Source organism: Strix uralensis, chromosome 7, assembly GCF_047716275.1.
Source record: "Strix uralensis isolate ZFMK-TIS-50842 chromosome 7, bStrUra1, whole genome shotgun sequence".
Taxonomy (NCBI): domain Eukaryota; kingdom Metazoa; phylum Chordata; class Aves; order Strigiformes; family Strigidae; genus Strix; species Strix uralensis.
The window spans coordinates 1,104,257-1,131,121 of NC_133978.1; the positions used below are offsets into that span (position 1 = coordinate 1,104,257).

Consider the following 26,865-nt stretch of genomic DNA (forward strand, 5'->3'; position numbering starts at 1 on the left):
CAGATGAATTTCTTTTTTCTAGACTCAGAGCTCTTCTCGATCGCTGGTAAGCTCCAGCCTGGAAGGGACAGCCTCAACTCCAGCAGCCCCTCTGTGGCTCCCACAGAGCTCCTCAGGGAACGTACCTCACCCTCTGTCATCTGTGGCAACTCCTGAAGATGGGTAAGAGCTGTCGGAAAAGGAGGCCACTGTGGAGAAGTCAGTGTAGCCATTTTGTATGCACACACTCTAAAGTCCTGTCCTCTGGCACTGGGCTCTCTGGTGCTGAGAGGGCCTGAGGGGCATGTCTTCGCCAAGTCCCCTGTGGTGGGTTTTGGATATGTTGCACAGGGAGAGTTTTGGCATGTGAGACTGTCTCTGAAGGCAACGTTGTTCAACTCCTGAATGGAGTTTACCACAGCAAAATGCAGCAATGAGATTTTGAACCAAAATGCAGTTTCTTTTCGCGCCCAGGTTCTGGTGCAAGTCCCAGATAAATCAGGCCATATTTAGTGCTTCTTGCTGATTTTAAAAAGTCTTAACTCAAATGGAGGTCTGAAGTCAGGGTCAGTACTAAGCAATCCATCTGGTGTTTTTTTATCCTTCAGATATTTCCGTTGGTTTTTATCCTTCCAAAATAAGATTTCAGTAGCTCATATGTTACTAATGCTCTAAAAAACACGGAAATTAGGTTGAACTCTTTATTCAGAAACCTCCACTCTCTGGTCCTGAGCAAGTTCCACATACCGCTCTCGGCTAAAGTACTGTGCTGTTCATTTCTTGCATGTCATGTTATTCTGTCTTGGGGTTGGATTTTGTTATTAAAGCCCCTCTCAGCCAGTCCTAGCTGAGTTAAGAGAGTTGTCAGGAGCTGAGAGGTTTTTCTTTTCGCTTCATCAGAAATTTTACTTCTGTTCAGCGTAACAGAAAGGAAGGTGCCCTTCAGAGACTGCTCAGCCCTTGATCCGCAGCAGTGCTGGTTTTGCGGGGGCTGGGGCAGGAGCTGTGAACATCACCATCAAATCATTTGTCCACTTCTTTCTTCTTGGGTGGTCAGGGAAATACCAAGATTCTGAAGATAAACATACTCTAAGCAGGCTTTTGCTGGAAGTCATTGGATTTTTCTGAAACCCTAAGTAACCTTTTCCATTTCCTCTTTTCTGTCTGCTGCTGTGGGGCCGTTTTTGCCTCTGAGTAATGTGGGGTGATCACCCTTTAATAGGTGCTTTCCTGAGCAAGGTGCCTTTGGATCACATCAGAGCTCCTCTTCGAACCATGACTTCACTGTACAAAGAGTCAAGAAATGTAAAGTCATTTCAGGCTCACTTCTTTAGTTCTGTTAAGGCTGAGTTTCAGTATCGTTTGTGCAGTTCCTCTGTAGGGAAGGAGTGCAAATCCACACTTCCAGGGTGGGAATCTGCAGGATGCTGCCTCAAGGTATGGTTTTGTGCCCTACAAGGTAGCTTCTACAGTTACAGAGAACTCCTATAAATCAGTTTTTTGGGTGTTTTTTCTTTGTTGTGGTTTGTTGTTTTTTGGTTTTGGTTTTTTTTTTTTCCCCCCCCAGTACAGAGCCTTTTGATGTTGGTGTCACTTTGTGGTTTAAATCTGTCATCTTATGCCTTCCCTTCCCTGCAGGGAAAATTTTGTCCATGTGATAGAAGAGAATCTGAATTACCTCGAACTCTTTAGCAGTATTTTGCAGGAGGCAAGACAGGAGCAGGACAACAGCATGATGGTAAGTCTGTAGATGTACCTCTGAGGACCTGGTTTTTAAAAGACATAGCAGGGTCCTCTGGAGGTGTGGAGAACTCCTTAAATAGGGTCACCTTGTGATGATGTGAATTTCTGTGGCTGGCATGTGATGTCTGTCATCCCTCCTGGACTCCACTAATGTGCTGGTCCTTATGGAAGCTGTCACTTAATGTCAGCTGAGCGCTCTGTGTGGCGGAGTGGGCTGTTCTGTGGGACCCCGGCTGGTAGACCTCACTCTGAATGCTGGTTGCATTCTCAGCTGGAGTGTCCTGGTTTGCATCCCTGCCCTGGAGTGGGCAGGATATTCCATTTCCAGAGCCCTTTCCTGATTGTTAACTGAAGCTCTCCTTATGGCAGAAGTGGGGCCTCGGAGAGTCCGGAGAAGGGTCTTTGCACAAACTGGTATTTGAAATAGCAAGAAAAGACAAAAGTAAATAATGATCACCCAGATGTTTTGACACGATCTGAAACTCTGTTCATGAACTACTAATTGAGGGCCAGTAAGTCGCTGCTCAGAAGAAGGAAGAGCACCACAGAATACCAATCTTTTAGAAGAGTGTCTCAGCTGATTTTGGTGTCTGTATCGTAGAAGCATCTGTATGAATATAATGAGAAAGGGATGGCTGGGCATGCGGATTGACCTGTTTGTAATGGAGAAGAGTCAATACAGCCTCTGTTAGCATGAAATTGTCTCACAAATGTATTGCAGTCCTGTAAAGAAGTCAAAGATCCACTGATAGGCTGTAACTTGGGTTTTCAAAAAGTTTCTTAAAGGTCTCCTTAGTGATAACTTCCATTCTCATGGGATAAAAAAGTTGAAGCTGTTTACCAGTTGTAACTGCTGAAATAACAAGGAACAGAGGGTTGGGGAAATGGAGGTCGTTGATGAAATGGAGCTCTTATTCATAAACATTTTAATTCATAAACATTTTAATGTTCTAATGTTTATGAATAATGGTAAGCAGTGAAGTGAGAGTTTACGAAGTTATTTGGGATGATGAAAGGAAAACTTGCTAGTGGGAGTTGCGGATGACGCTGTAATAGCGAGTGATTGAGCAATATGAATGGGGAAATGAAATTAGCTACTAATTTAAGACGAAGTAATTACATTAGTGAGGAAGACAGCCTTAACTATGCATATCCTGGTCTTCATCCATGAATGCTTTGTTTGTCTTTGTTCCATTCTGACAGGGTTGGTATCAGCTGCGTAACACAATCTTGTCTCCTTGCTGTGGCTGGAGACAAGCTAGAAGCTGTATGAGTGGCCTCTTCTCTCTTAATTGTCATGTCTCTGTCACCCTGTTTCTCATTCCAGGGTGCAGCATCTGTCTCTGTCATGTTTTAGCCTAGAAAGATTATTCATTGTTGTGGAATTGTCCTCTGCAGATCAGCACCCATTTTGTTATGTTTGGATTTTTTCCCCTTTTTTTTCCCTCAGGAGACAGAAGTTAGGCAACAGGAAAGCAGAAGAAAATGGAATTTGTCCTCTTTAATTCACTTGGGGAAAAACAGAGGGGAAAAAAGAATGAGTATAAGAACCTTTTCTCTATTCTTGCATACTTGGAGCCTTTCTTTCTTTTTCATTTGTGTTCTTGCACTACCAGTGTGTCCCACAGTGCACTAGGAACCCTGGCAGTAGGTTTTTAATTTCCAAAGCAAGTACAGTCTGTGACTTGTCTGAGCACCGTGATAAGTATGGGGGATTTTGTATTGGGGACAAACTGAGTCGTGAAATTGTGAGATCACTTCTCAGCTGTTAGATTAGTGTGATTCTTTGTGAGAGAGAGATGCTGGATACTGAGTGTCCTTTGGTCACCACCTTGGAAATGTTATATTCAGTAGCTGTTTCCTGCATTTCAGTTGTTTCCTTGCTTCTTCTTTCAGAGTTTTGATTGGAGCTGGCTGAAATAGTCACAGGAGCCAAGGTGCTGCTATCTGCAAGGCGCCTGCATGCTGAGGGGTGGCTTGGCAGCCTTCGATGTGACAAGCTGGAGGGGACTGGTCCATCAATCACCTTTGTAACCCTCAGCGGAACTGGTTACCAAGGCGGTGGTCGGTAGCAGACACACCACTGGCAGTCACAAACAGCGTCTGACAGGCTCCTGCCTAGTTGGGCTTTCAACTAAACAAGTAACCTGCTTGCGGCGGCAGCACCTGGGGCGGTGGCACGGCCCTACCTGGCCGGGCAGCCGGTGCTGAGGGGCGGGGCCTGCGGAGGCTCTCCCGGACTGAACGGGAGGAGAGCTACGGGGGCTGCCCCCGCCGCCGCCCCTTCCCGCCGCTTGTCACGACTGCTCACGGGCGTAACATGAATGTATAGATTATATATATTTTAAATAGAATGAACTGCAATAAACACTGTGGAGAGGCTGGCGGCGCTCGCTGGCTGCAGGCGGCGGGGCCGTTGCCGGGCAGCAGGCGGGCGGGGCGTGCGCCGTGATGTCATCCGGCGGCGCCGCGCGGCGCACGCTCCTTACGCGGCCGCAGCGGCGGGCGGCGCGCATGCGCAGCGGGGCGGGAGCGGGGCCTCGGCCGCACGTGGGCACGCGGCGGCGGCAGGTACGGGGGGGGGGGGGCGGGGGGGGCTGAGGGGGAACCGGCCCCGAGCGGCCGCGGCCTCGGTGCCGGCCCAGCCCCCTCCCGGCGGGGTGCGGCAGGCGGGGGCTCCCCGCTGGCACCGTCACCGCTCACGCAGCGGCCTGAGGGGCGGGGGTCGCCGGCGGGCCCGCCCGGGCCGGGGAGCAGCCTGCGGGCCACCGGCCCTTTCAGGGCGGCTGCCATCCCCGGTGCAGCCCTTCCGCCGGCGGTGGGGGTCTCCTCGGCCGGAGGCGGCCGTGCGCCTTTGGCGGCGGCGTCGCGCCCGCTGCGTCCGGCGCGAGGGGGTAACGCAGCCTCGAGCTGAGGCGGCGATGGTACCTCGCTGCCGAGCGAGGCCCGCTGGGTGCTGTGAGGATATTCCTTGGCCTTTTGGTCCAAAAGCTGAGAAAGTTTTGTTGTTGGAAAAGGGGCAGAGACACCTTCAGAGAAGAGGGAGCGAAGACCTTTGTGCTGACGGCGCCCCAGCATCCAGGTGACAGGCTGCTGCAGGGGTGACGCGCTCTGCCCCGCAGGTGATGTGAGGATGACCATGGCCCAGGCTGGAGCCGTAGTCGCAGCTGCCACGGGACTCCTCACGTTCTTCCTGTACTACTCCATCCACAGGGTTGAGGAGGGGCACCTGGCTGTGTATTACAGGTACTGTTCCCTGCCAGCACCTTGGTGGCTTCTGTAGCCTTCCCTGAGTTTTCCTCTCAGCCAGGCTTCATCCCTGGCCCAGATCACCTTGGGAGGTGACTGCTCTCCTGTGCTTCCCTCCAGGCTTTGACCCGAGGTGGGCTGACCGTGTTGTTTCTGCTCTCTTGCACTAGAAATAACGTGGGCCTGGATAGCCTGGCTCTGTCCAGAACCATTACAAGTTTTGGTCTTTTTGAATCCTCAGCTACTTTAACTCCCTCTCGTTCCTCCTCTTTTGTGGGTCACAGTTTGGATTTCAAAGCTCTCGGTCCACCCAGTCTTTTCATGTCTGTTGATCTCTCCCTCTTACATCGAGGGCTGTCACCTCTGTTCCAAGACTGTTGGCCAGCCAGAGTACCCACTTCGTTGTTGCTTTGAAATGGGTCTTCTCCCTGACTCTGGGCTGAGTTTCACCTGGGGCTTGTAGCTGCCCCTAATAGCACCTGTAGAGCAACTTGTCAGTCCACAACACTGAGTGGTTACAGTCACTAAATGCCACCTCTTGACTAGATTTTGGTTCAAATTTGAGTAAAGGAACAGAGAGATTCAGCACCAACCTTTCTGAATATTTTGCTGTTTCTGCTGTATTTCTGTCCTGTCTTTTTTACCCTTTGCACTCATCACCATGGGCCAGTTTGCTTTGCACTGCTCCTCCCTCTAATTCCGAGTGTTTTGAACAGCACAGACCCTTGTGGGATGCTGCAGGAGACCTTACTGTACTACAGGGGTCCATCACTTCGAGCTCTCCTCTGTCTCCTGTCTTAATTGCTTGCCAGTCCCCACGAGACACTGTGGGGGTGGTTTTTGTGCTTTGGGTAAGGGACTGTGCTGAATGCCTCGTGGAAATCCAAACTGGCAGTATCACATCAACTGCTGGATTTTTCCATGGTTACCAGTGAACTATTTAGAGAGGAAAATCTGTGTTCTTGAAGCTCTCTGCAATGTTGCAATGATGGAAGAATTCAGCAATATCTGCCTTCTCTAAAAGTTAATTGCTCACAGGACTGAAGTGATTGTCAAGTTGCAGCAGGCAAGTACCATATGCAGTCAGCCCTGTTATAGGGAATTGATGGCAAATTTGATGCAGGTGAGTAATGTAATTTGCGCTACCACAGCTGTGACTCCTGACAGTTTTGAATGTATTTGCTCTAAAAGCCAGTGCTTGCTATTTTCCAGATGCCTGAGGCTTTTTCCTGTTTTCTCTCTCTCTGTAGGGGTGGTGCGTTGTTAACTAGTCCGAGTGGACCAGGCTACCACATCATGCTCCCGTTCATTACCACGTTCAAATCCGTGCAGGTTAGTATCTTCTCATCTTGGAAGAGAGTGAGTGGGAGCAGGTGTTGGTAGGGCTGTCACTGAATGGGGGTGACTTGGGCAGCTGGTGTTTGCAGAGGGGCTCGGTCATGTGGTAGTTGGAGCAGCAGCTCCTGTGAAGCCCTTGGTTCCTTCTGCCTTAGGTGCCAGACCCAGCTGTGCCCTGGGACTTGTCCTTTTGGTGGAATCTCCACAATGTGCGTGTGTGTGGCCTGGGATACGAGATGTCTTGCTCTGGGAGGACAGTCTGTGTCTGCAGCCCTAATTGTTCCCCAGGAGAGCTGCAGGCCTTACTGCTGCAGGAGCTGAGAGTAGGGAAGTGAGCACAGCTGCCTGTCTGTCTCCAGAAGGCAGTTAAGAAGTCCATCTTCTGCCCACACCTGCAAAAGTCGGGAGGGAGGTGAAGAACACGGTTTTGACTCCATGTTCCTGTGTAATGGTTGTGAGAGTCTGGGCACAGCATGATCTTCCTGGAGAATGGAGTGGGTTTGTGAGCACTGGTTGTCTTTTTATTTCAGACCACGTTGCAGACTGATGAAGTGAAAAATGTGCCTTGTGGGACAAGGTATGTTTTCCCTTTGTACGTCTTCTGGTGATGAGTGGATTTACTCTATTGTGTAGTTTGCAGCTAGTCATTTACAATGCTGTGACACGGAGCCTGAAAAGTAAAGGCACGTATCCTAAAACTAGTCCCAACCATACATACCTCACACTTAGAAATAATAGAGCAGGAGGTATGGGATGGAATGCTCTTGTTTTCATTGGAGGTGATGTTCAGAGGGTTTTTGCATTTATAGTGATATTCTCTTGATTTTTCTCGGTTTCTTCCCTTGATTATTGTGGTAGCCCATTGCTTGTGCTTTGCTCTGCCCTCTGCTTTGCAGTATTACTGGTCTGAATCTTGTGGCTAATACAAGTGCTGAGCCCAGCAGTGGGCAAAAGTAAATGGTGAATGGGAATCCTCCTGATGGGAGATGGTTCATTTCAAAAACACCTAAAGAAAACGAGTCTTCTGGGATCGTTTGGGCATTTTTGGAATTGTCATTTCACCATTCTTCATGTAAAGAGGGAGAGAATGAAGAAGAATCCTGTGCATGGGTGGCACCTGCCTGCTTCATAATTAAGATAATCCTTTTGTCAGCACAGATCTGTATAGTTCTAACAAGCACAGAAGTAACAGAAGGAGAGGGCTAGTTGAGTTGGGTTGCAGATCCTGTTGTGTTGGTTCATTCACAAGTTGAAGTGATGACCGAATCTGTTTCTTCAAGATAAAAACAAAACTGGTGATTCTCCTTTTAGCTTTAAGGTACTCAACAATATTTCTCTTTAAAAAAAAAAAAAGTCAGTATGACTTGAATGATGGCACACAATGACCATGTTGGAATTAAAAGTTGAACATTAGTGGCAATATTAATAAAGCAGAGTTAATTTTGATCTGGTTTAGCCCTTACTGAAATGAGTTCTTGGAATTATTCCTGTAGCATCAGTCATCACTTGGGCTTACATATTAACATAAAGTTTTCCTGGGCCCTAGTTGGTTTTAGTTTTAATTCTCAAACCTCTTTCAGGAGTATCTGTAAGTAATGCTAGTGTTCAGTGCTGCAGCCATGGCTTTGTGGTAGAGTCTAGGTCAAGCAAAAAGTAATTGCAGGAAGGAGGAGTACAACTCATTATGTTCTGTATTCATATCTTTTAAATGGCACAGTTAAAAATACACCATCAGAGCAGAGTTTTAGCAATGTGTTTAATGGCAAGTTTTAGCTCGTAAGTAGCATAAATAGGAGTAATACTTCACCTTCCAGACATTGTAAAACAGCATCATGTCTCTGGGCCAGGCAGCGTGTCCTGCTGTCCTGCAAGCCTTCTTAACAGACCAAGCCAAAGTTTCTGCTGAAGCTTAACAACGTTAGATGTGCTAACACAGCCAAAATTAAACTGTGCTGCTTTGACCCTGCTTGAGCAGGGAGGGTGGGCAAGGTGACTTACAGAGGTCCCTGCCAGCCTCGACCATTCTGTGCATTCTGTGATTTAGGAGCTAAATATTCTGTTTAATTCTGTATAGTTAGTTCATTAAGTTCCTGTTACATTTAGCATTGCAGGATCCAGTTGTGCAATACAGGTGGTTGTGAAGTTACAGGTAATAAACATGCTTTAAAACACCAAACAACTGGTGAAGCAGTTCTTAGTTAATAATTGAATACATTTCAGACCAAAGGTCCCAGCAGCCCTGTCCATTTTTAAGGTGTTACTGCAGGAGCCTTTAAGTTTGCTGCATTTGGAATCAAAGTCTGCAGCTGCTCCATGCCAAAACTTTGAATCCACATTTCCGTAATAAAACACTAGCTTATAAATAACAAATGGATCAAATCTGAAACTTCACTATCCCGGTTTAAAGTTCATTGCAAGAATAGATCCTAAACAGTTTAAACTTCTGTAATTGTGTATTAAACCATCGGATTTTAAAGGCTGGGTTTCTCTTCCACCATATTCATGTTCCTGTTTCCTGGATCCTCATCTACATGAGACAGCTTCTGAATGGCTGTGTGGGTGTCCCATCCCCAATTTCTGCCTTACCTGTCCCATTTATACTTGACAGCATTAAGTCAATACTTTAAATACAGATTTTAAAATACTTTGGCACCAGATGACTGTTTTTCATAAAACAGCTGTCACCTCGGAGACGAAAGCCATTTCACCACAGCAGGTAGAACATGTATCTGCTGTAAGCTGTGAATTGCCTCTGGTGTCTCAGATTTCTGGCTTTCCCCAACATGAAAATGTGTGCACAGTTCTTTGGAAAGTTCAGCAGTTTCCTCATGACAGGTCTGCTGATCTCCAAAACCTGAAACTAGTTTTAGAAGAATGAAGTATTCCAAAGGACTGACTCGAAGAATTAGTTGAGAATGGGTATACGCATGAGTATATGAATTGTGGAATACAGTAAGTGGGTTGAAAATGGTGTTGTGGAAATATTGCATGAGGAATTAGGTAACTAGCATTTTTCTTATAAAATTAACTGGAAAGAATCAGGCTAAATATTGCATAGGTTTTCACAATGCCAAGAAACAGTAGATAGTCAGGACACTAAGCAGTAATATTGCTCAAGCATTAGATGTTTATTTGCAAAGGTGTGAGAGTCATCCAGTGCTTGTGCTGCAGATCTTTGGCAGGAACGCAAGCAGAGCACTGAAGGAATGCTATTCTGGGACAGATCCCTGCCTGTTAGCCAGTCACATGGAAAAATCTGTGATGAATATTGCAAGTGGATGTATTGCACTTAATCCCTGTATCTCTAGACAGACCAGATCTGACCTTTAAGCCCAGTTTTTTACATTCTCTGATTGCCTAACCTGGTCTGGTCTTGTTTGTGGTCAGCTCTAGCAATAAGCATTAAACTTTCACCTCTTTTTACAGCCCCTTTTTTATGGCAATGTCCTTCAGTTTTTCCTTTGTCTTCTGGCCAGGCATAACCTAAAGTCCTGAAATGTGTGAGGCTTTCTAAGGTTTACTGAAATGCCTGCTAGTGTATGTTAGTCCCCTGTACACTTTCACCTTGTCCTGTAAAGTTAGGCACTTGCTGCCTAATTATACTTAAACTCCTCCCAGGTGCACATAAGTCTCTGTGTTGATCCTCCTTTCAGATTTTCTATGGATTTCTTCTTGTTCCTCTCTCCCTGGCCAAAAAGCCTGCTCGAGTCACTGCTGCTCTGCCTGACCAGCCCCATGAGCAGCTCTGCGGGAGGATCTTGGGGGGTGCAAGTAGCCCTTACAGAGGTTGCAAATACTGGTGTTAGACTGTAGAAACTGCATTGGAGAGTTGCAAGCGCTGGGAGTCTGGGAGTCACCCTGCCTTGTATCTGGCAAGAAGCAGGCTTTGGCAGACAAAAACATTTTGAGAGTGGTAGTGACTTACCACAATGGAAAGAGCGTTGTCTGAACCAGTGTTTAAGCCGTAGGTTCCAAAGGGAAGTAAAGCAGCTGTGGATGATGGGAGGATTTGTACAGTTCCAGCTCAACAAGGTGTGTGAATCACCCCAAATCTGTGTGATGCTCTGCTAGAACTACTGTCCTGAAACTACCCAGGACAGTATCTCCAGCACCCCAGTTTACTAGCGTCTTCTGGACCAGGCTGTTTGAAAGGAGGTCTTGTCTGAGATGCTTGTTTTTAAGATCAGAGTGTTACAGTCCAGTTTGGCTCCTGGTTTTACAGCATCAAGGTCCAGAGGGCCATCCCTGCTGCACAGGGTGGTGATGGCTCCAGCAGCTGGATAGATGGATGGAAAACACAGTGTAGATGCTCTGTGGGCATGATTTAACCTTAAGCCCTCAGTGGGGAAATGGGTGGCCAGCATACTGGGGCTCTGAGTGGCACCTGTTTCCTCCAAGCCATTGCCTGACCAGCAGGACTGGTATAATTCACTTATGCCCCACCCTGTTGACCCTTGGTGGTTGAGAACCTTGGCAGGTTGTATGGGTAGTGTGGTTGAGTCAGGCAGCAGGCAGTCCTCTCTGGTCTGAGGTGCCAGCCTTTCCTGCATGTGAGGTGGTGAGAGACTGTTTCAGGAGGCAGATTGTCTCAGGTGCTATCTTTTTCCTTCTGACATCCCCATAAAACTGAAATGCCGAAAGGACCCTAACATAAAGATGGACAGTGGAGGAGATTCTGGTGGAAGAGACCCACATGCTCTGCTTTGGTTCCTCACCAGGATGTCTAGAAGATACCCCAAGATGGTAGCAGGTTTCCCTGTCCTGGTGGAGATGTCATAAGGTAACTGGAACAAATCAGGAGGATGAGAGCAGATTCAGAAGATCCTGAGGAGTGCTGTTGGATGACACTGGCAATGATAAAAAGTCATTTTATTGGATGTGGTGGGACAGTTTAAGTGCAGAACAGATGAGATCGAGAAAAGCACATTAGAACTGCTTGCACAGCCTGACATACCTACGAAGTATCCATAAGCCTGTCTTATTTAAAAATAATAGTAACGCTTCTTAAGAGAGTGCCAGCAAGAACGCCCGTGGCCTAAAGAGAAATTTTGAGTGAAAAAGAGATTAATACTCTTAATACTAGTATCTCAGAGGGGAAATAAGTCTCTCTTTGGCCACAAATGCCTTTTCTGTTGGCTTGTCCCTTCCAGCAGACAACTCCAGGCTATCACCAAGGTTTTCAGCTCGTGGTTTGCCATGAAGCAGGCAGGTTTGGAGAGTGAATGCAGGCTGTGCCTGGGAGACTTTTTTTTTTTTTTAAAAAGAGCACAGACATGGGCAGGGCAAGTTCGGGTGATTTTTCTGCAGGCTTAACTTTCAACTGCCAGAGATTAAGATTTGCAAAATGAGAAACTGAATTTGTCACGGGGTATATGTTTGAGTTCAAACACCACAGAGACTAAGTTTGGAAATGTGCGAGGTCTGCTTCTGGGGGTCAGCTGTCTCTAAGCGGTTTCTGCTAAAGCTTCTTGTTTGTGATTTGTCTTTGCCCTCAGGACAAAATCGCAAGATATCGTGCTTTAAAAATACACTCTCAAGAGATTTAGGAGCTGTTGAAAATTAAGGGTTTTTTTCTTCACTGTAGAATTTGTGCTTTTCTCCGGTGTCAGAGGTACCGGGGCGTGGGCATGACCTGCTGAAAGCCACAGCACTAAGAGCAGAGGCTGGGATCAAGCCCTGCTTCTGATTTCCTCTTTTCTTGGCCGGTCTGGCAACACATGATCCCCTGGGGAGAGGACTGCTTGCAGGCTTCTTCCGACGAGGTGTCTGGAGCTTCTTGACAGTGCACATGCCTGGGCACGTGTGCACTGTTGCAGTGTTACTGGAGAACTACTTGCAACATGACATTGAAGCAGAGAATGTGAATTAAAGTCTGTTGTGTGCTTTGTTTCTTCCTTTCTGACAGGGGCCTTGTCAAGTTTGTGCTGGAGTTAGTAAATGCAGGAACTTAAACTAAGGGCTTTTCTACGTAAAATGTATTTGCTGCTTAGAAGAGTTGCAGTACATCTGTAGTTTGTGTCTGCTCTGCTGCTTGCTGGTGTCATCTGCTGTACTTGTTGCCTTCCTTTGTTGTGCTGGACTCCCCCTTTCTGATAGTTGCAGCTACATTTCTGTTCAAAAATGTGTTCCTTTTGCTGGCTAAGTAGGAGATAACAGTGAAGCAAAAGTGCTTTCCAGACTTGCTGGAGCACGCTTTTGACTTATGTGGAGAGAGGGACCAGTCTGTACGAAGCTGGGGTTTGCTACCCTCTAATTGCAGAATGCTCAAGAAGTCAGAATTGTTCTGGGTAAGTTTAGTAGAATTTAGTAAGAGAAGTAAAGATGACTTTACCTTAAATACAGACCACTGTTAACAGTTGCAGTAATTAATGAATTCTCTTTTTCACTTACAGTGGCGGTGTTATGATCTACATTGACCGAATAGAAGTTGTGAATAAATTGGCACCGTACGCAGGTATTTCCCGTCCTGTTTCAACAAGCAGCGCTCTGACTCTCTTCACTCATCCTGTAGCAGCTCTGTCTTAGTTTGCAAGACTTCCATTTTCTGTGTCTTGTTATCCTTATGGTTCCCAACACCATAGCACTTAGTTTCATGCAGGTGTCCGCAAGCTTTTCAAAGAGCCACACATTTGCAAGATGAAGGTAGATTCTAGGGTTGCTTCTCCCCTGTACATGTACAATGTGATGTGTACTCAAGCAACCCTATTTCTTGCTGCTGAAGGGTGGAAGTAAATACACAGGAAAAGCCCCCAGGTGCTTGCCAGCTCAGTTCCTGGGAAAATGACACAGGCAAAGCCTGCGTAGGAGCCCCTTACCTTCCTATTTCACCAGCTGCCAGACCAAAGATCCAGACAGCTTTTTTTTTTCCAGCAGCGTAGCTTAATGCAAAATGCTAGTATTACTGAGGCATCGAAGGGTGAATTCATGTTATAAATGTGGGAATGATACTTGTTTTCACTTTATAGTAGTATCTGTTTGTATGCATGCAGGTCCTGGACAGGCTTTACTGTTTCATTTGTTTATACAGATCATAAAACAGGACCACGTGGTGTATCTGGCCGTAATTATGCTGCTCTTCGAAGTCGTACAATCGCAGCAGCCCTGGTGGAGGGGACCTCTGCAGGTGTCTCCTCTGACCTCCCTTCCCTTCACAGCAGGCTTCTCACTAACAGCTGGGCCAGCCAAGTCCTGAAAACTCCCAAGGATGGAGACCCCCTCCATGCCCCCCTGTCCCAGTGCTGCGCTACTTTCCTAGTACTCTGAGCTGTTGTTTTGCAGTTATGGCATTGCAGAAAGCAATACATGTCAGTGGTGACCTGTGATCATTCTCTTACTTTCTCAGTGTACGATATTGTGAGAAACTACACTGCAGACTACGATAAGACCTTGATCTTCAATAAAATTCATCATGAGCTGAATCAGTTCTGCAGTGCCCACACCCTGCAGGAAGTATACATTGAGCTGTTCGGTAAGTGGATGGCAGCTGGATGCACCCAGCAAGGGCTGTATAATCTCCCTGTTCTGCCGTCAGATATGTTACAGCAGACTCCTGTGAGCAAACAGCTGCTGTGCTGGAGTTGCAAACTAGAATCCAGCTCCTCATATATCCATATGCCACTTCCCATGTAACTTTACTCTTTAGTGATTCAGATTTCTTTGTCTTTCCACATCTGCATGTGGGAATTTGATTTCGGTCCTTTTCCGGTTAGGACTGAATTCTGGACGCACAAAGTAGCCACTCTGCTCTTGTGCACGCAGTCATGCCGTTGCCTTCACTATGATGATGGTTTTGTCTTGTCTACTTCTACTTTTATGCCCCTGTTCTGTGGCTGAATTGACTTTTTCACTTTAAAAGCTTCCTTCTGGCTGTTTTTAGCAAGTGAGAACCGGAAGAGACATGCTCTCAGTTCATTGCAGTGGTTTAGTTTTTTCACAAGGGGGTAGCAGTGTTCAGGAATTGGCATATTTAATGTTCTACTTCTTGGTACCTACCTGTGCCCACAAAGACACAACAGCATCACAATCTTCCTTGAATGGCAGAGCAGGGGAAAATGGGTTTATGGAAGATAAAAGGTTGTCAGGGTTTTAAGAGACTGTGAATCTTTGAATGCTGTACTCAGACTTGCCAAATACCTGTACTCAGAGAGGAGTTTCTTGGTAGTACATGCAGCTTAATCTGTTCATAACTGGCCGTTTCTGTGGAAAGATCTCCCTGGAGCTTGGAAGTGACAGAACACATTTTTTTCAGTAGCAGGTGCTGGATCCTGCAGGTTACTAGAGACTTAGGGCAGAGCAGCGGGGTTGGTGTGGGTCTGGCCAGGAAGGCAGAGGCTTCTACCGCAGGCTCTGGGTGCTTTTTCTTACTGAGATGCTGAAAGCCATTTGCCCTTAGCTCAGATACCGTGAGTTCATCAATAGCTGAACCTTTGTAGAGACACCAGCATGTGGGTCTCCTTTTGGGAACATTTTCCAGGGGATATAGGAAGGGAAACAATGTACTGAACGATCTCAAAAAGTGTCTTTATCTTACACCATAGAGATACCTGCTCTTCCAGGCCAGCCGACTCTGCCATACAGGATGTAGGAGAAAAGATGCTAAGCTAAGTGGTCTCTCTCTTGTCCTCCAAACACAGATCAGATAGATGAGAATCTGAAGTTGGCCCTGCAGAAAGATCTCAATGTCATGGCACCAGGTCTCACTATCCAGGTAGGTTCATTCCCTAACAAAGATTATTCTTTTTTCCACCTCTGATTTGCTCACCTTTCACTAGATTGAGGTTTCTTGCTTCCATTTTCCCCATAATGTGAAATAGTTGAGCCTTGAGTTGAGGTTTGTTAGTTGAAGACTGTCCAGATGACAGTGACCACTTTTAAACACTGGTTTTATGTTAGGGGAAGACCTGCAGGATAGATAAAAGGACCTTTTAGGCCACAGACCTGCAAGTATTGGATTAATTTGCAAAGAACAAGAAAATATTTAACTACCTTTGACACCCCTGCAGAGCTGGGTGCTCCCATGTGCCAGTGCAGTTACTGCAGGTAATTGAAAAAGAAAAGAGATCTTCATCTTTTCTGCACTTGTGCCAGAGATAGGGAAAGGTGTTATATCCTGAGTGATTTTCTGCTTACACTTAATGTTAGAAAACCATGTTTAATTTTAGCTGGGCTCTGGGACATACTGGCTTTTTGGCATGTTGAAGTTCAGGGCAACCAACTGGGAAAAATATACTTTAGTCTTGCAAGGGCTAAGATGAAAATCTGTGGAGATTTCCACTGAAGGGAAGAGTGAGACCAAATCTGTGTTGCCATTTTTGTTGCCACATTTAGGTAGGCTGGCTGGCTGCGTGCGGGGAGGGAAAGCCTCCCGTTGACAACATGTGTAATGCTACGATAACTACTGTTCTGCTTTGTGGCTCATTTGTGCGTAGGCTTGCTCTGTTTTGATGAGGGTGAACCACAGGCAGTGTCTTATCACAAAGAAGCTGAGATGGCACCACTCTTCCAATTATCCAACTTAACTTGCGCTGTATCTTGCACTGTATATTCCTACAAAAGTTCATAATTGATCAATATTATCGTCATAATGTAAAGGCCCTTTTTGATCTCAGGGTATGGAAATGTGTAAGCAAAGCTCATGGCTCTTTGCTGGAGATGTTAACTACAGAGCTAAATCTGATCTCAGTTTGGCATGCCCAGTCATCACTGTTGGTCAAAAGTTGGAGGCTATTCTGCCTGCATCAGCCCAGCCTGAGCTCACCAGACCACCAGTGTGAAGAGGTCCCATAACTAGTGAGGAGAGTGGTTCATCTCTAGCACTTCAGAGACTGTGATTCTGCCCTCGTGTTCCGATAGTTCCCTTTCAAAACAGAGCTGCACCCTTGTCTCCAGTAAAACTGTGCCTCAGCATACAACTTGCCATATTGCTGTGTCTCTTGTCAGGAAATACCCCGCTCCTTTGGTGAAGAGCCGAGCTTTCCTTAAACTCCCCACATAACAGCTGCGTAACCCAGATCAAATTAACTGTACCTATAATTAAATTGTTTTGTGAGCTCTAAGGGAAATAAATCTGTATTTGGACATAATGCTTTCTTCTTGAAGAGCATATTTGCATGCATGAGTACTTCGGAGATCACCGACAATTCACTTTTGAAAGAAGTGTCACAGAAAACAATTATTGAAAACGTGCTGTTAGAGGAAATTCACAGCATTTATTTCTAGATTTATTAAAACTAGACTATTGAAACCTTCAGAAGTCCTCCAGGTTGCCTGATGCAAAACTTTCCTAACTGTTCCAGTTCTTTCCTAACTGGAATGGTGACCACAGCCTGAAGAGAAGTGGAGGCTAGTGGATGGTGAGAAGTATCTAGGGACAGTGTCGGCAGGTAGGCTTCTGCACTTTCGCTGTGAAAGCAGCACACCCTAGGGCTTGTCTCAAGTGTGCGGACAGAAACACACCCATCATGGGAAACAAACCTGAGAAACTGAAAACCTGTGCGCATTTGATGTCCGTGGGGCCTGGTGGAATAGCTTACGTGAGTGCAGTGCTGCTGTGGGTGGCTACAGACTCTCTAGGGAGGACAAGCTGAGAAGGTGAGGCAGCAGGGTTGTGCTGCCTGCTAAGGACTGGCTCAAATCACGGAGCTTTGTTTAAGGATGGATGATGAACAGCAGAGATAAGAGCCAATATAGGTAAGAAGCAGACCAACATGGAGGACCATGTGGTCCTTGTCTTCTGCAGACTACCCAGTTAGTAAGATGAAGTAGGTAAAGCTGCCTGTAGAAGACCAGAGGAAGCCACATGCTCACAGACCCTAGTACTCATGGGGGTCTCTGACAGCCTCAGTGTCTGCTGGAAGGGCAGCAGGGCTGGGTGCAAGCCTTGCTGGATGTTTCTGAAGGGTGTTGAACACAGGTTTTGGCACTGGTAAGCAAAGCTGACTGGGGGAGATACTCTGCTGAAGCTTTTAGAAACAAGGAAGAACTGGTTGGGAGGTGAAGTCTGGTAGCAGTGTGAGCTGTGGTAGCTATAAGGGGGTGAGTTCAAGGTCCTCGGAGGAGTGAGGTGAATAGGAGAGTTATGGACCTGGACTTCAGGAGGACAGAACTTGGTTTGTGTGAGATGTGCTTGGCAGGGTCCTGTGGAAGACTGCCATGGTCAGCTGAGGAAGCCAGGAGGCCCCACTTCATTGCCAAGTGTGGTGGTTTAGCCTCTGCCGGGGTCTGAGACCACGCGGCCGCTGCCCCTCCCCCACAAAGGGAGTGAAATACAAAGCCCCAAGACTGAAATAAGGAAAGGTTTAATACAACAGTGCAATAGCAACACAACCAACAACAACAATAACAATAACAGTAATAGTGATAGCAGTGAACAGAGCAAAATAGCTACCAAATACAGCAGTTTGAAGCACGATGTACAAAACCACGTGCACCGCGCTCCGCGCCAGGAAAATGTGACCTGCCAGGATGTGACGTCCGCATGGTATCTGAATAACCCGGCTAGAGCTCCCCCCCACTGCTGGGGAAACTTAACCCTGTCCTGGTTAAACCAGGACACCAAGAACACCCCAAAGTGCAGAAAGTCAGGCAGGTGAGAGGACTCTGGTATAGATGAACAGGGAGCTCCTGACTGAGCTGGAAAGCAGAAGAGAAACTCACAAAAGGTGGAGTAGGATAAATGAGCTGGGAGGCATAAAGGTGGTTGAAACTGAGAGTGCAAGGACAGAGTTAAGAAAATCAAAGTTCAGTAGACTTGGACCTAATGATGCCTGCATAGGGCAACACAGAGTGTTTATGAAGTGCATCCACAGCAAAAGGAAGGACAAGGAAGCTGTGGAGCAGGTCACATAGTGACCAAGGACATGGAAAAGGCTGAAGTACTCAACACCTTTGACTTCTTTCTGGCAAGGTCTGCCCTTGGGCCTCCCCGTTCCTTACCGTAGCAGCAGTCTACAGAGGTGAAGCATTACACACAGTAGAGGACAGCTGAGCAGATGGACACACACACACACAGAGGTCTGTGGAACCAGGTGGGATGCATCCCAGGGTGCTGAATTGCTGGCCCGTGCCATTGTGAAGCCACCCTCTTGTCTTTGAAAGATGGCAGTGGTCAAGGAGGTCCCTAATAACTGGAAATAGGCAAACGTCACAGCCATGTGTAAGGAGGAGGATCAACAGGAGAGGAGAAGTACTGTACCATCAATTCCCATTCTCTGCAATATTTACATTGGCATCTTGGTGACTTTCAGCTGCACTCTCCAGTTTGTTGGTATCCCTGTACTGGGTTCCTCACACTGGATGCAGTATCCAGATGCAGCCTCTTCAGTACCAAGTAGAGGGGCATAAAAATTGCCTTCAGCCTGCTGCTGAGCTTTTGCCAGTGCAACTCAGGATGGGGCTGGACTTTGTGGCCACAGGGAAAAAATGCTGTTGTATAGTCAGCTTGTCTTTTGATTCCTTCGTGCTCTCTTTTGCAAAGCTGTTGCTCAGCCAGTTAGTCCCAGCATGTCCCAATGCCTTAACGTTTGCTTATTAACAATATCGACAGTGTGCAGTAGTGTTTCCATCTAGTAGATTTAAGCAGATTTCACTGTTAAAGAGGTTTTGGCTTAAAAAAAAAAAAGAGCTAGTGGATATTTTCAGAGATCTGACAGCTCTTCTGATTGCTGAGGAATCTTTGCCTGCGTTGGAAAAGCCATGCTTCTGGAAACTGATCTTTGTTTTGGTGCAGGGGGTATTATGGAGGTAGAAAGGATATCACCCTGCAGTGCCTGCTGAGGTGAGCTTTCTGCATGCGATACTTTTCTAGGGACTTGGAGAGGCTGCGCTCCTGGTAGGAGCTTAGAAAAATTGTTTTGCTGAAGGATGTTCTGATGTCCCATAAATCCGCTTTCTTTGCTTGTTCAGAGAAGCAGCAGAGTTGGAGTGGTTCAACCTGGAGAAGAGAAGGCTTCAGGGAGACCTTATTGCAGCCTTTTAATATATAAAAGGGGCTTATAAAAAAGGTGGAGAAAGACTTTTTGCCAAGGCCTGTAGTGACAGGACAAGAGACAATGGTTTTAAACTGAAAGAGGGTAAGTTTAGATTGGATCTAAGGAAGAAATGTTTTATGATGAGGGTGGTGAGACCCTGGAAGAGGTTGCCCAGAGAAGCTGTGGCTGCCCCCTCCCTGGAAGGGTTCAAGGCCAGGTTGGATGGGGCTTTGGGCAACCTGGGCTAGTGGAAGGTGTCCGTGCCCATGGCAGGAGGGTGTTGGACTGGATTATCTTGGAAGGTCCCTTCCAATCCAAACCATTCTGTGATTCCCGAGTGTCCTGTTTTGGTGACAGTCTGGCTCCTTCTCCCCGGGCAGGGTGTGTTTGCCAGGGCCAGGGCGCCTGTCACCTGGAAACGGTTCCCTTTTTGCACTGCATACGAAAACTTGCCTGGATGTGGCTGTATCCTGTTCCTCTCTGTGGAAGCCCCTGGGTTCTTTACAGACTTACTGACCAGCAGCAGGTTCAGCACTAAATCTGCAGTGAAGATAGAGCAGGAGGGCTGTGAAGCCATGGACTGTCAATCTGCATCTCCCAAAGCTCAGTAATGAGCCATACAATGTGCCAGAGGAGCAACAGCAGCTCCTGGTCCTGTCTCTGGAGGTGTTTCCCACATATTTCAGAGAGAGTCCCCCACAGAGCAGCTTAGCAGTTGTCTCTGGCGTGTACTTGAGTTGTGGTGTTGGCATCACCATGCACATCACTCTTGATGCTCCACAGCTGCGTACAACAGTTCCCAGCTGCCACCCGTGCCCTGCTGCTCTCCCCTGTCTTCACTGCTATGTCTCATTGTGTGGTTGCTTTTGCAAGCTTTTCTCCTGGAAAATCCATTCCTGAGCTTGTAGCCCTGCCTCTGTTTTGCAAGTCTTGCTCCTGCAGTTTTATTTCTTTTGTGAGCCCCTTTTTTGAGGAGTACTTTGGGAAGTGATGTTTGAGGAGTCTTTGGGGTGGAGAACTAAGGTGCTTCTGACAAAGGTGGTGGACCTCTTTAGCAGTCCACAGGCCTTAGTCGATCACTTAGGTGCCATAAAAGGTGCAAAGACAGGAAATACAGACGTAACACACCTCTGTGAGAGTAGCTGTGCTCAGCTGTGGGAACCATTATCTGTGGTCTCGGATCAATGTGGAAATGTCCAGAGCACTGCATCTCATTTTGTAAAGACATTTCTTAGTTATGCAGCTGACATGAAAATATTTAATTTAAAATACACTCACTTTTTTTTTCATAGGCTGTGCGTGTTACAAAACCCAAAATCCCAGAAGCCATCCGAAGAAATTTTGAGCTGATGTGAGTAGCTGTACATAAAACTGTATGAATTGGTTTTGAGGGTCCAGCACAGGCATAATGCTATTAGAAAAGTCTTACCTGGTGCTCAGGTGGGAGGTGGGCTCTAGTCATTGTGTGCTTGGCTAGGTGCACCTGTGTGTTCTGCTTCTCCATTTCCATAGCTCTTTCACCTTGAAGCCCTTCAGCCCTTCATGAAGATGGTTGTTACGTGTACAGTCCATCTTAAGGCCACGCTCCGCCTTTTATATAAAGGGGACGCTGATGTACTGTAGAGAACCTGAAGAAAACTTGTAAACTGAATTCAGGGCTCAGGGGTCTTGATGTCTGACCCATAAGCTCCCCTCCAGAAAATTCACAGCATTGCAGGCAGATTTTAGTCTGATACATACCTGTGGAGATCTCCTGTCCAAGTCCTTTCCCAAAGCAGGGCCAATGCCTCAGCTGGAGCAGGTGGCTGGGGGCCGTGTCCGGGCGAGTCGGGGCATCCCGGGGGATGGGGATCCCCCACCGCTCGGGGCCCGTCCCAGGGACGCCCCGCTCGCACGGGGACGGGCTGTTTCCTTGGGGCCGGCTGGGGTTTCCTGTGCTGCAGCTTGTGCCGGTGCCTCTGGGGCTCCCACTGTGCCTCTCGGAGCAGAGTCCGGCACCTCCAAGACCCCTTTGGGCAGGGGGAGACACTCCTGGGTCCCCCTTCGCCTCCTTGGCTCCGTCTGAGCCAGCCCAGCTCCCCCAGCCTCTCCTCATATGCCGTGGCCTCCACCCCACATCTGCAGTAGCCCTGCACTGGACTCGCTCCTTGTCCTGAGGGCCTCAAACTGTGTACAGCATCCAGATGTGGTCTCACCAGTGCCAAATAGAGAGGGGGAATAATCCCTTCCTTTGGCCTGTTGGCTACACATGTGCTTGTACAGCTGAGGACAGAACTAGTCCTCGTGGCTGTGAGGGCATGATGTTGGCAACTGGTTGGCTTCTTGTCCCCTGGCCTCTTGTGCCCTGGTTTGCAGAGCTGCTCCCCAGCTCCATTTCCCTGTGAAAACGTTTCTCATCCTGCAGGGAGGCTGAGAAGACCAAGCTGCTGATTGCAGCCCAGAAGCAGAAGGTAGTAGAGAAGGAGGCAGAGACCGACCGGAAGAAAGCGCTTATTGGTATGTCACCAGTTAGGGAGCACTAGCGGATGGGGCCAGGCTGAATTTCCATTCCTACATCCCCCAGTAAGCCAGGGTAGGATGTTGTCTTGCATCACTGGCAGGTCCCTGAAGGAGGCATGGCCAGGCTGCACCAACAGCACTTATTTTAGAGAAGATGAGTGTTTGTGCTGCTGTCTACATCCCACATCTCTCTCCGTAGCAGCAGAGCCAGCAAACACCTCTGTCCTACAGCTGGCCAAGACGTGATGGCCCTGCCAGAGGAACTCCTTGTGCTTGAAATTAAACGTCCCTGTGCCAGGGGGACTCACGCCTGTGAAAGGGATCTCAGCCAGTGCAACCCTAGAAACATCAGCGCTGTGTTTTCTTTCTGTAACTGTATTGCTTGGAGTCCAAACTGGCGCTGTAGCATCCAAGCAGAAAGGGAGGCGACAGAGAGCAAACTGCTTGCGTGGTAGGATGCTGGGGGCAGGGTGCTGATGCTCAGGGCCTGAGAAGCGAATGTCTGAGCTGAGCCTGTTGTGTTTGCAGAGGCAGAGAAGGCTGCTCAGGTGGCCAGGATTCACTATCAACAGAAGATCATGGAGAAGGAAACAGAGAAGCGGATTTCTGAGATTGAAGGTAACCGTGCTGCTGGGGTCATCTTCCAGATAAGGGTGGTGGCAGGTAGCGGAACCTCAGAACTGGGCTCCCAGGCATCACTGTCCTGCAAAAATAATAGAGTTATGCACTGGGGTCACTCCTCCCCTTTGCAGGTACCTGTGGGACAGGGACTCAGGTGCTCTATGTGATGGGGGTGTTCGCTTGCTAATGCTTATTTTCCTGTTGCTGTGTTAGATGCTGCATTCCTGGCAAGAGAGAAAGCAAAAGCTGATGCGGAGTACTACACTGCTTGGAAGCTGGCTGATTCCAACAAGGTGAGCACTTGAAAGCTGGTCAGAAGAGGACTTTTTATATTTTCCTCTGCACCAAGAGATTAGGTTCAGGTGGGCAGCACTGGAAAAACACTTGATTTAACAGCCTGTGTCCCAGGAGGCAGCTGCCTGAGATGAAATCTAATGATGCGGGGCCCAGAAGATTGTCTCTTACAGTCTCTGGTTTCTCTTTTTGTAGCTGAAGCTTACCCCTGAGTATCTGGAACTAATGAAATACCAAGCAATAGCTGCAAACAGCAAGCTGTATTTTGGTGACCGCATCCCCAACATGTTTCTGGATTCCTGTGCCTTCCAGCAAGCCAATCTGAGGACTGCCCAAGAAGCCAGCCTTCCTTCACAGGAGGCCTCGGAGGCCTCTGGAGAAAGCCACCTCAGAGCAAAGGAAAGCACTGGCTGACAGGGGTGGAAGGATACCTGGTATAGCTCGACAGCCAGCCCAGCTGCGAATGGGGATGTTGCCCTGTGCTGGTGGGGCGGACGCAGCGCATGCGTGGACGTCTTGTGTATAGGTGGCAGTTGGGTTGATTTTCTTCTAGCAACACATTGCAAGTGCTCTGCCTCTTCCATTTCTTCCCCTATTAAATTGGTGCTTCCAAATGAGGGATAATCCTGTACTAACATACCAATACTGGAATATTAAAAGACAGACACCAGGAAAGCCTTCCGCAGTAGGTACAATTATTGAGCAAGCATTACTCTGGAGGTAGGAGATGTGGCTTTGAGTGCTATGTTGCTGCACACTGGTCGTTCCCCAGTGCTCCTCACTGAGGCCAAGTGAAGAGGTTTCCTTCGTTCTGCCGATGAAGCTTCGCTTTGTGGACTCCAAGGCAGGTTTCTACCGGCGCTATCTTAACTCTCCTCAAGGACTCCAGTGGAGTGGGCTCTCCTTGGCCAGTGGAGGCTGTGTGTTCCTGCTCAGGGTGAGGCCTGGCAAGGAATGGTTTGGTGTGGAATACGTTATTTGAATAGGATCTGCGTAGCCATAATCTTTCCTGTAGACAGTGGCACTAGATAATGACTTGGAGCGAGCAATCTCTAACAGCCTTCTGTAACTCCCCCTCTCCAAGCAAGAGCCGTACACTGGCTGCCTGGGACTGACTGTAGTACGTTTTGTCTGGGTGGCTGGGTCTTGCTGTGCATCCTCAATGAGATTTCAGAGTGCATGGAGCACCTCTGAGCAGCTGGTTGGGAACAGAGCTGGGAAGTCTTTGCTCAGGCCCCAACCTCCTTGCAGGTCTTTTCACGAGGGAAAGGGGGCTGAATTTCCACTGCTCTGCCTTGCTGGCAATGTGAAGGGGAAGAGAAGAGTGAAGGGACCCTGCTCTGCAGCAGATCAGATGTTTGACGCCTCAGCTGCAAAGTAGGTGAGGCTTCACTGTTCTGCAGTGCAAAATCTGCTGCTCCAAGAAGTGGGAGCTGCCTTGGGTTGCTGGTCCTCTCATCACTGGCCAGGCTTCGCTGCTTTGTAGGGCTTCTGGCTCGCGAGCGGTGCTGGCAGGATGATATTTTCTACTGGTGTGTGTTGTAATATATCCCACCCCTCCCTGTGTGCTTCTGCAGGGCGAGACATGCTGGGGGTAGAAATCTGCTGATCTGCTTTCCCCTTTTCCTCTGCCCTCCCCGCTGCCTGTGAGGACGTGCTTGTTTCTAGGACCTGTTTCTCATTGTGTTCTGTGACGATCCCAGAAGACAATGGCTGGGGAAGCAACTGGCAAGAGCTTGAGCTGAGATGGGGCTTGCACTGCAGTGTTGCCTGTCTCTGAACCCACCACGTGTCCAGAGACCGCCTCTCCCCTGCCAGCCTGGGATATCTGTACATTCATCCTGCTTTCCTGCCCCTTGGGTGCAGCCACGTGCAGCGCTGGGCCCTGGGTTGGTGGTGATGCTCTGGGCACTCAGCCGGTCGGTAGTGACAGGGCGGTTGGTGCTGGTCTTCAGATCTTCTGTTCCCAGCACCATCTGCAGCCTCGTGGCAAGGGGAGGAACATGCTTAGCTTTTGCTTTGGTGAAATATTCAACCCAAAACAAACGGCCTGAGCCTCTGCTAATGATTTCCCCAAACACGTTGTGTGGGCTTTCAGGCTTTCCAGCGCTGTTTTCTGATCCTGTGTGACTTGACACAGAGGATGGCAGTGTGTCTCCTCAAGGAAGTTTGGTAACTACACTGCCTTACCCTGCCTGAGCTCCTGCCCTGGCTGCCTCTCCATCTCTGGGGCAGAGCAGGGACGCATTGACCCTGCCTCTCCTGCTGCCACTGCTGGCCAGCTGTGGGACTTTGCAGCAGTTTCAGGTGGTCTTTGTTTCCTCCCTCTGTCTGAAAACTCCCAAGGCTCCAGCTCCTTTTGAAACCCAGCCATGGCAGGAGCCAGCGACCAGGACCCTGCCCCAGTGAGGGACCAGCTGAAGGTGCTGAGCACCAGTCCCAGCTTCCAGGGAGGTTGTGCATGAGCGTGCTTCCTCGTGCTCTGAGGATGGAGGAAGGGTAGTGCTGTCACCAGGAGGAGAGGTTTCTCCAGTTCTCGCTGTACCCACCTGGTGCACAGGGGTTGGTGGCACAGCCGTGTGCCTTGCAGGTCCCAGCCTGGGGACTAAGCCAGGCTTTTGCATAGTGGGACTCACATCTTAACCCACTGGAGTCTTGGGCAAACAGTGCCCTCCTGGCGCAGAGCAGCCTTTGAAGGGTGTTGGTGGCCAGGGGAGCAGGAGGGATGTTGGCATGTGGCTCTGGAAGGCAGCTCAGCCAGCAGGCAGGGCAGAGCTGAAACCTGTGGCTGATGGCAGGAGAGGAGCAGGCAGGCCCAGCATTAGCCCCGTTAGACCCTGCAGTGCCCTCCCCAGGGGAAGGGGACCAGGTCAGAGAGGGGGTGGCAGGGTATTTCGTAGCTGTGGTGTTTGAAATGTCTCTTGGAAGTGCTGTTTGACTTGCAAGGTCCCCTTTCTCCTGTGGGGAGGGCTTTGAGGAGCCAGTGGAGTTGTATCTCTTCGAGCCTCCACCTCCTTGGTGTTGCTGGCTTGCAGCAGGTGCTTTGCAGCAGAAACAGCCTCTCCTTGCCCCAGCAGCAGCCGCTTTGGTTGAATTTTGAGATAAAGGCAGGCTTTTTAGAACAGAAGCACTCCTGGAGGAGTCTCTTGTCTCTGTGTTGTACTCACCCAGTGCTGGCATCAAACCCTGGCATCAGGCTGGGTGGACAGGGTGGATTCTGCCATCCTGGAGGTGACAAGAAGCAAGGGCATGAGGAGAACCACTAGAAACAATAACCAGGCAGCTCACAGCTCTCCCAGTGATCAGAGCAAGCTCCCCAGGTGAGGAGTGGGAAAGCCCTCCAGCCCAGTGCAGGAAGGGCTGCTTCCCCTCGGATCTGAGCCTTGCTGGCCTCCCTGTGGCCATCCAGGTGGATGCATGGCTTTGCCATTAGTGGCTGTCACTCTGGCTCAGTGTCATCCTGCTCTGGTTGGGTGTGCATCAGCCACCTTCTACCCACGTGGTCTGAGGGACGCTGCGGGATGCTCGTGTGGTGTGAAGTCCTGCAGCAACGTGTGTGTGATGCTCAGTGCCTTCTGCAGCAGCCTACTCCATCCCTCTGCTTACCCAGCCAGCGCTTCAGAAGCCTGAGTAGGTGTGCAAGAGGAGGGAATTGCTATGGCTTTAACTCCCCAGTCTGGGCTTTGCTTCTCTCTGGGCTGGGAGGGAGCAAGGGTGCAACCAGGAGTGTGGAATGGAACTGTTTTTTCTGTCCATTTGAAAGGCCCGTGTGATCCTGTGACTAAAGGGGTTTACCACTGGATCCACACCTTCTAAGGAGACACGATACACATGTTCAAGTTTACATGCACAGTGTTAAGTTCTTTTGATAAAGCAGAATAAAATTATTTTGTTACCATTTCCTTGGTGGCTTTATGTGTGTTAGGGCCAGTGTCACTGCAGGCAGACAGAGGGGGGACACCTGTGCCTCTCGCCCCATGGTAACGGCATCTCGTTGCATGTCCCCAGCTGCAGTGACTGCCACCCTGGGAGCCCCGTGAGCACAGGCTGGTGCTGAGCAGCAGGGGTGGGCACTTCCCTGTCCTGCTGTGTCTCCAAAGCTTGTGGTGGGAGCTGAGGCCTGATGGCCTTTGGGCCACCTCCTGAGCTGCCCAGTCACTTGTATGTGGCCATG

The 26,865-nt window shown here is 48.6% G+C and overlaps 2 protein-coding genes across 16 annotated transcripts in view; both read left to right on the plus strand.

Annotated features, from left to right (window-relative positions):
• The window catches only part of CHUK (component of inhibitor of nuclear factor kappa B kinase complex), a 31,384-nt gene extending 27,280 nt beyond the window's left edge, over window positions 1-4,104 (plus strand). For 11 of the 12 annotated variants that reach the window (XM_074874083.1, XM_074874085.1, XM_074874081.1 and 8 more), the window contains 3 exons: window positions 23-162; window positions 1,618-1,717; window positions 3,619-4,104. In XM_074874083.1, coding sequence (XP_074730184.1) covers window positions 23-162; window positions 1,618-1,717; window positions 3,619-3,645 — 267 coding nt within the window. In that variant the 3' untranslated portion in view covers window positions 3,646-4,104. Of the gene's footprint in view, window positions 1-22; window positions 163-1,349; window positions 1,417-1,617; window positions 1,718-3,618 lie in introns of all 12 variants that reach the window. The other variant, XM_074874080.1, reaches the window with a different exon arrangement.
• A 152-nt stretch (window positions 4,105-4,256) lies between these two features.
• On the plus strand, window positions 4,257-26,589 carry ERLIN1 (ER lipid raft associated 1). Of its 4 annotated transcripts, none has more exons than XM_074874097.1 (12): window positions 4,257-4,292; window positions 4,740-4,968; window positions 6,222-6,303; window positions 6,840-6,886; window positions 12,702-12,763; window positions 13,652-13,777; window positions 14,943-15,016; window positions 20,570-20,628; window positions 21,682-21,773; window positions 22,305-22,394; window positions 22,611-22,690; window positions 22,887-26,589. In XM_074874097.1, the coding sequence occupies exons 2-12, from the start codon at window positions 4,856-4,858 to the stop codon at window positions 23,103-23,105; spliced, it is 1,044 nt and encodes a 347-aa protein (XP_074730198.1). In that variant the 5' UTR covers window positions 4,257-4,292; window positions 4,740-4,855; the 3' UTR covers window positions 23,106-26,589. The 4 variants fall into 4 exon arrangements, 3 of the variants coding, with proteins under 3 accessions (XP_074730198.1, XP_074730196.1, XP_074730199.1); XM_074874098.1 differs by lacking the exon at window positions 4,257-4,292 and adding an exon at window positions 6,010-6,094 and having other exon boundaries at window positions 4,894-4,968; XM_074874095.1 differs by lacking the exon at window positions 4,257-4,292 and having other exon boundaries at window positions 4,425-4,968.
• Window positions 26,590-26,865: the final 276 nt, after the last annotated feature.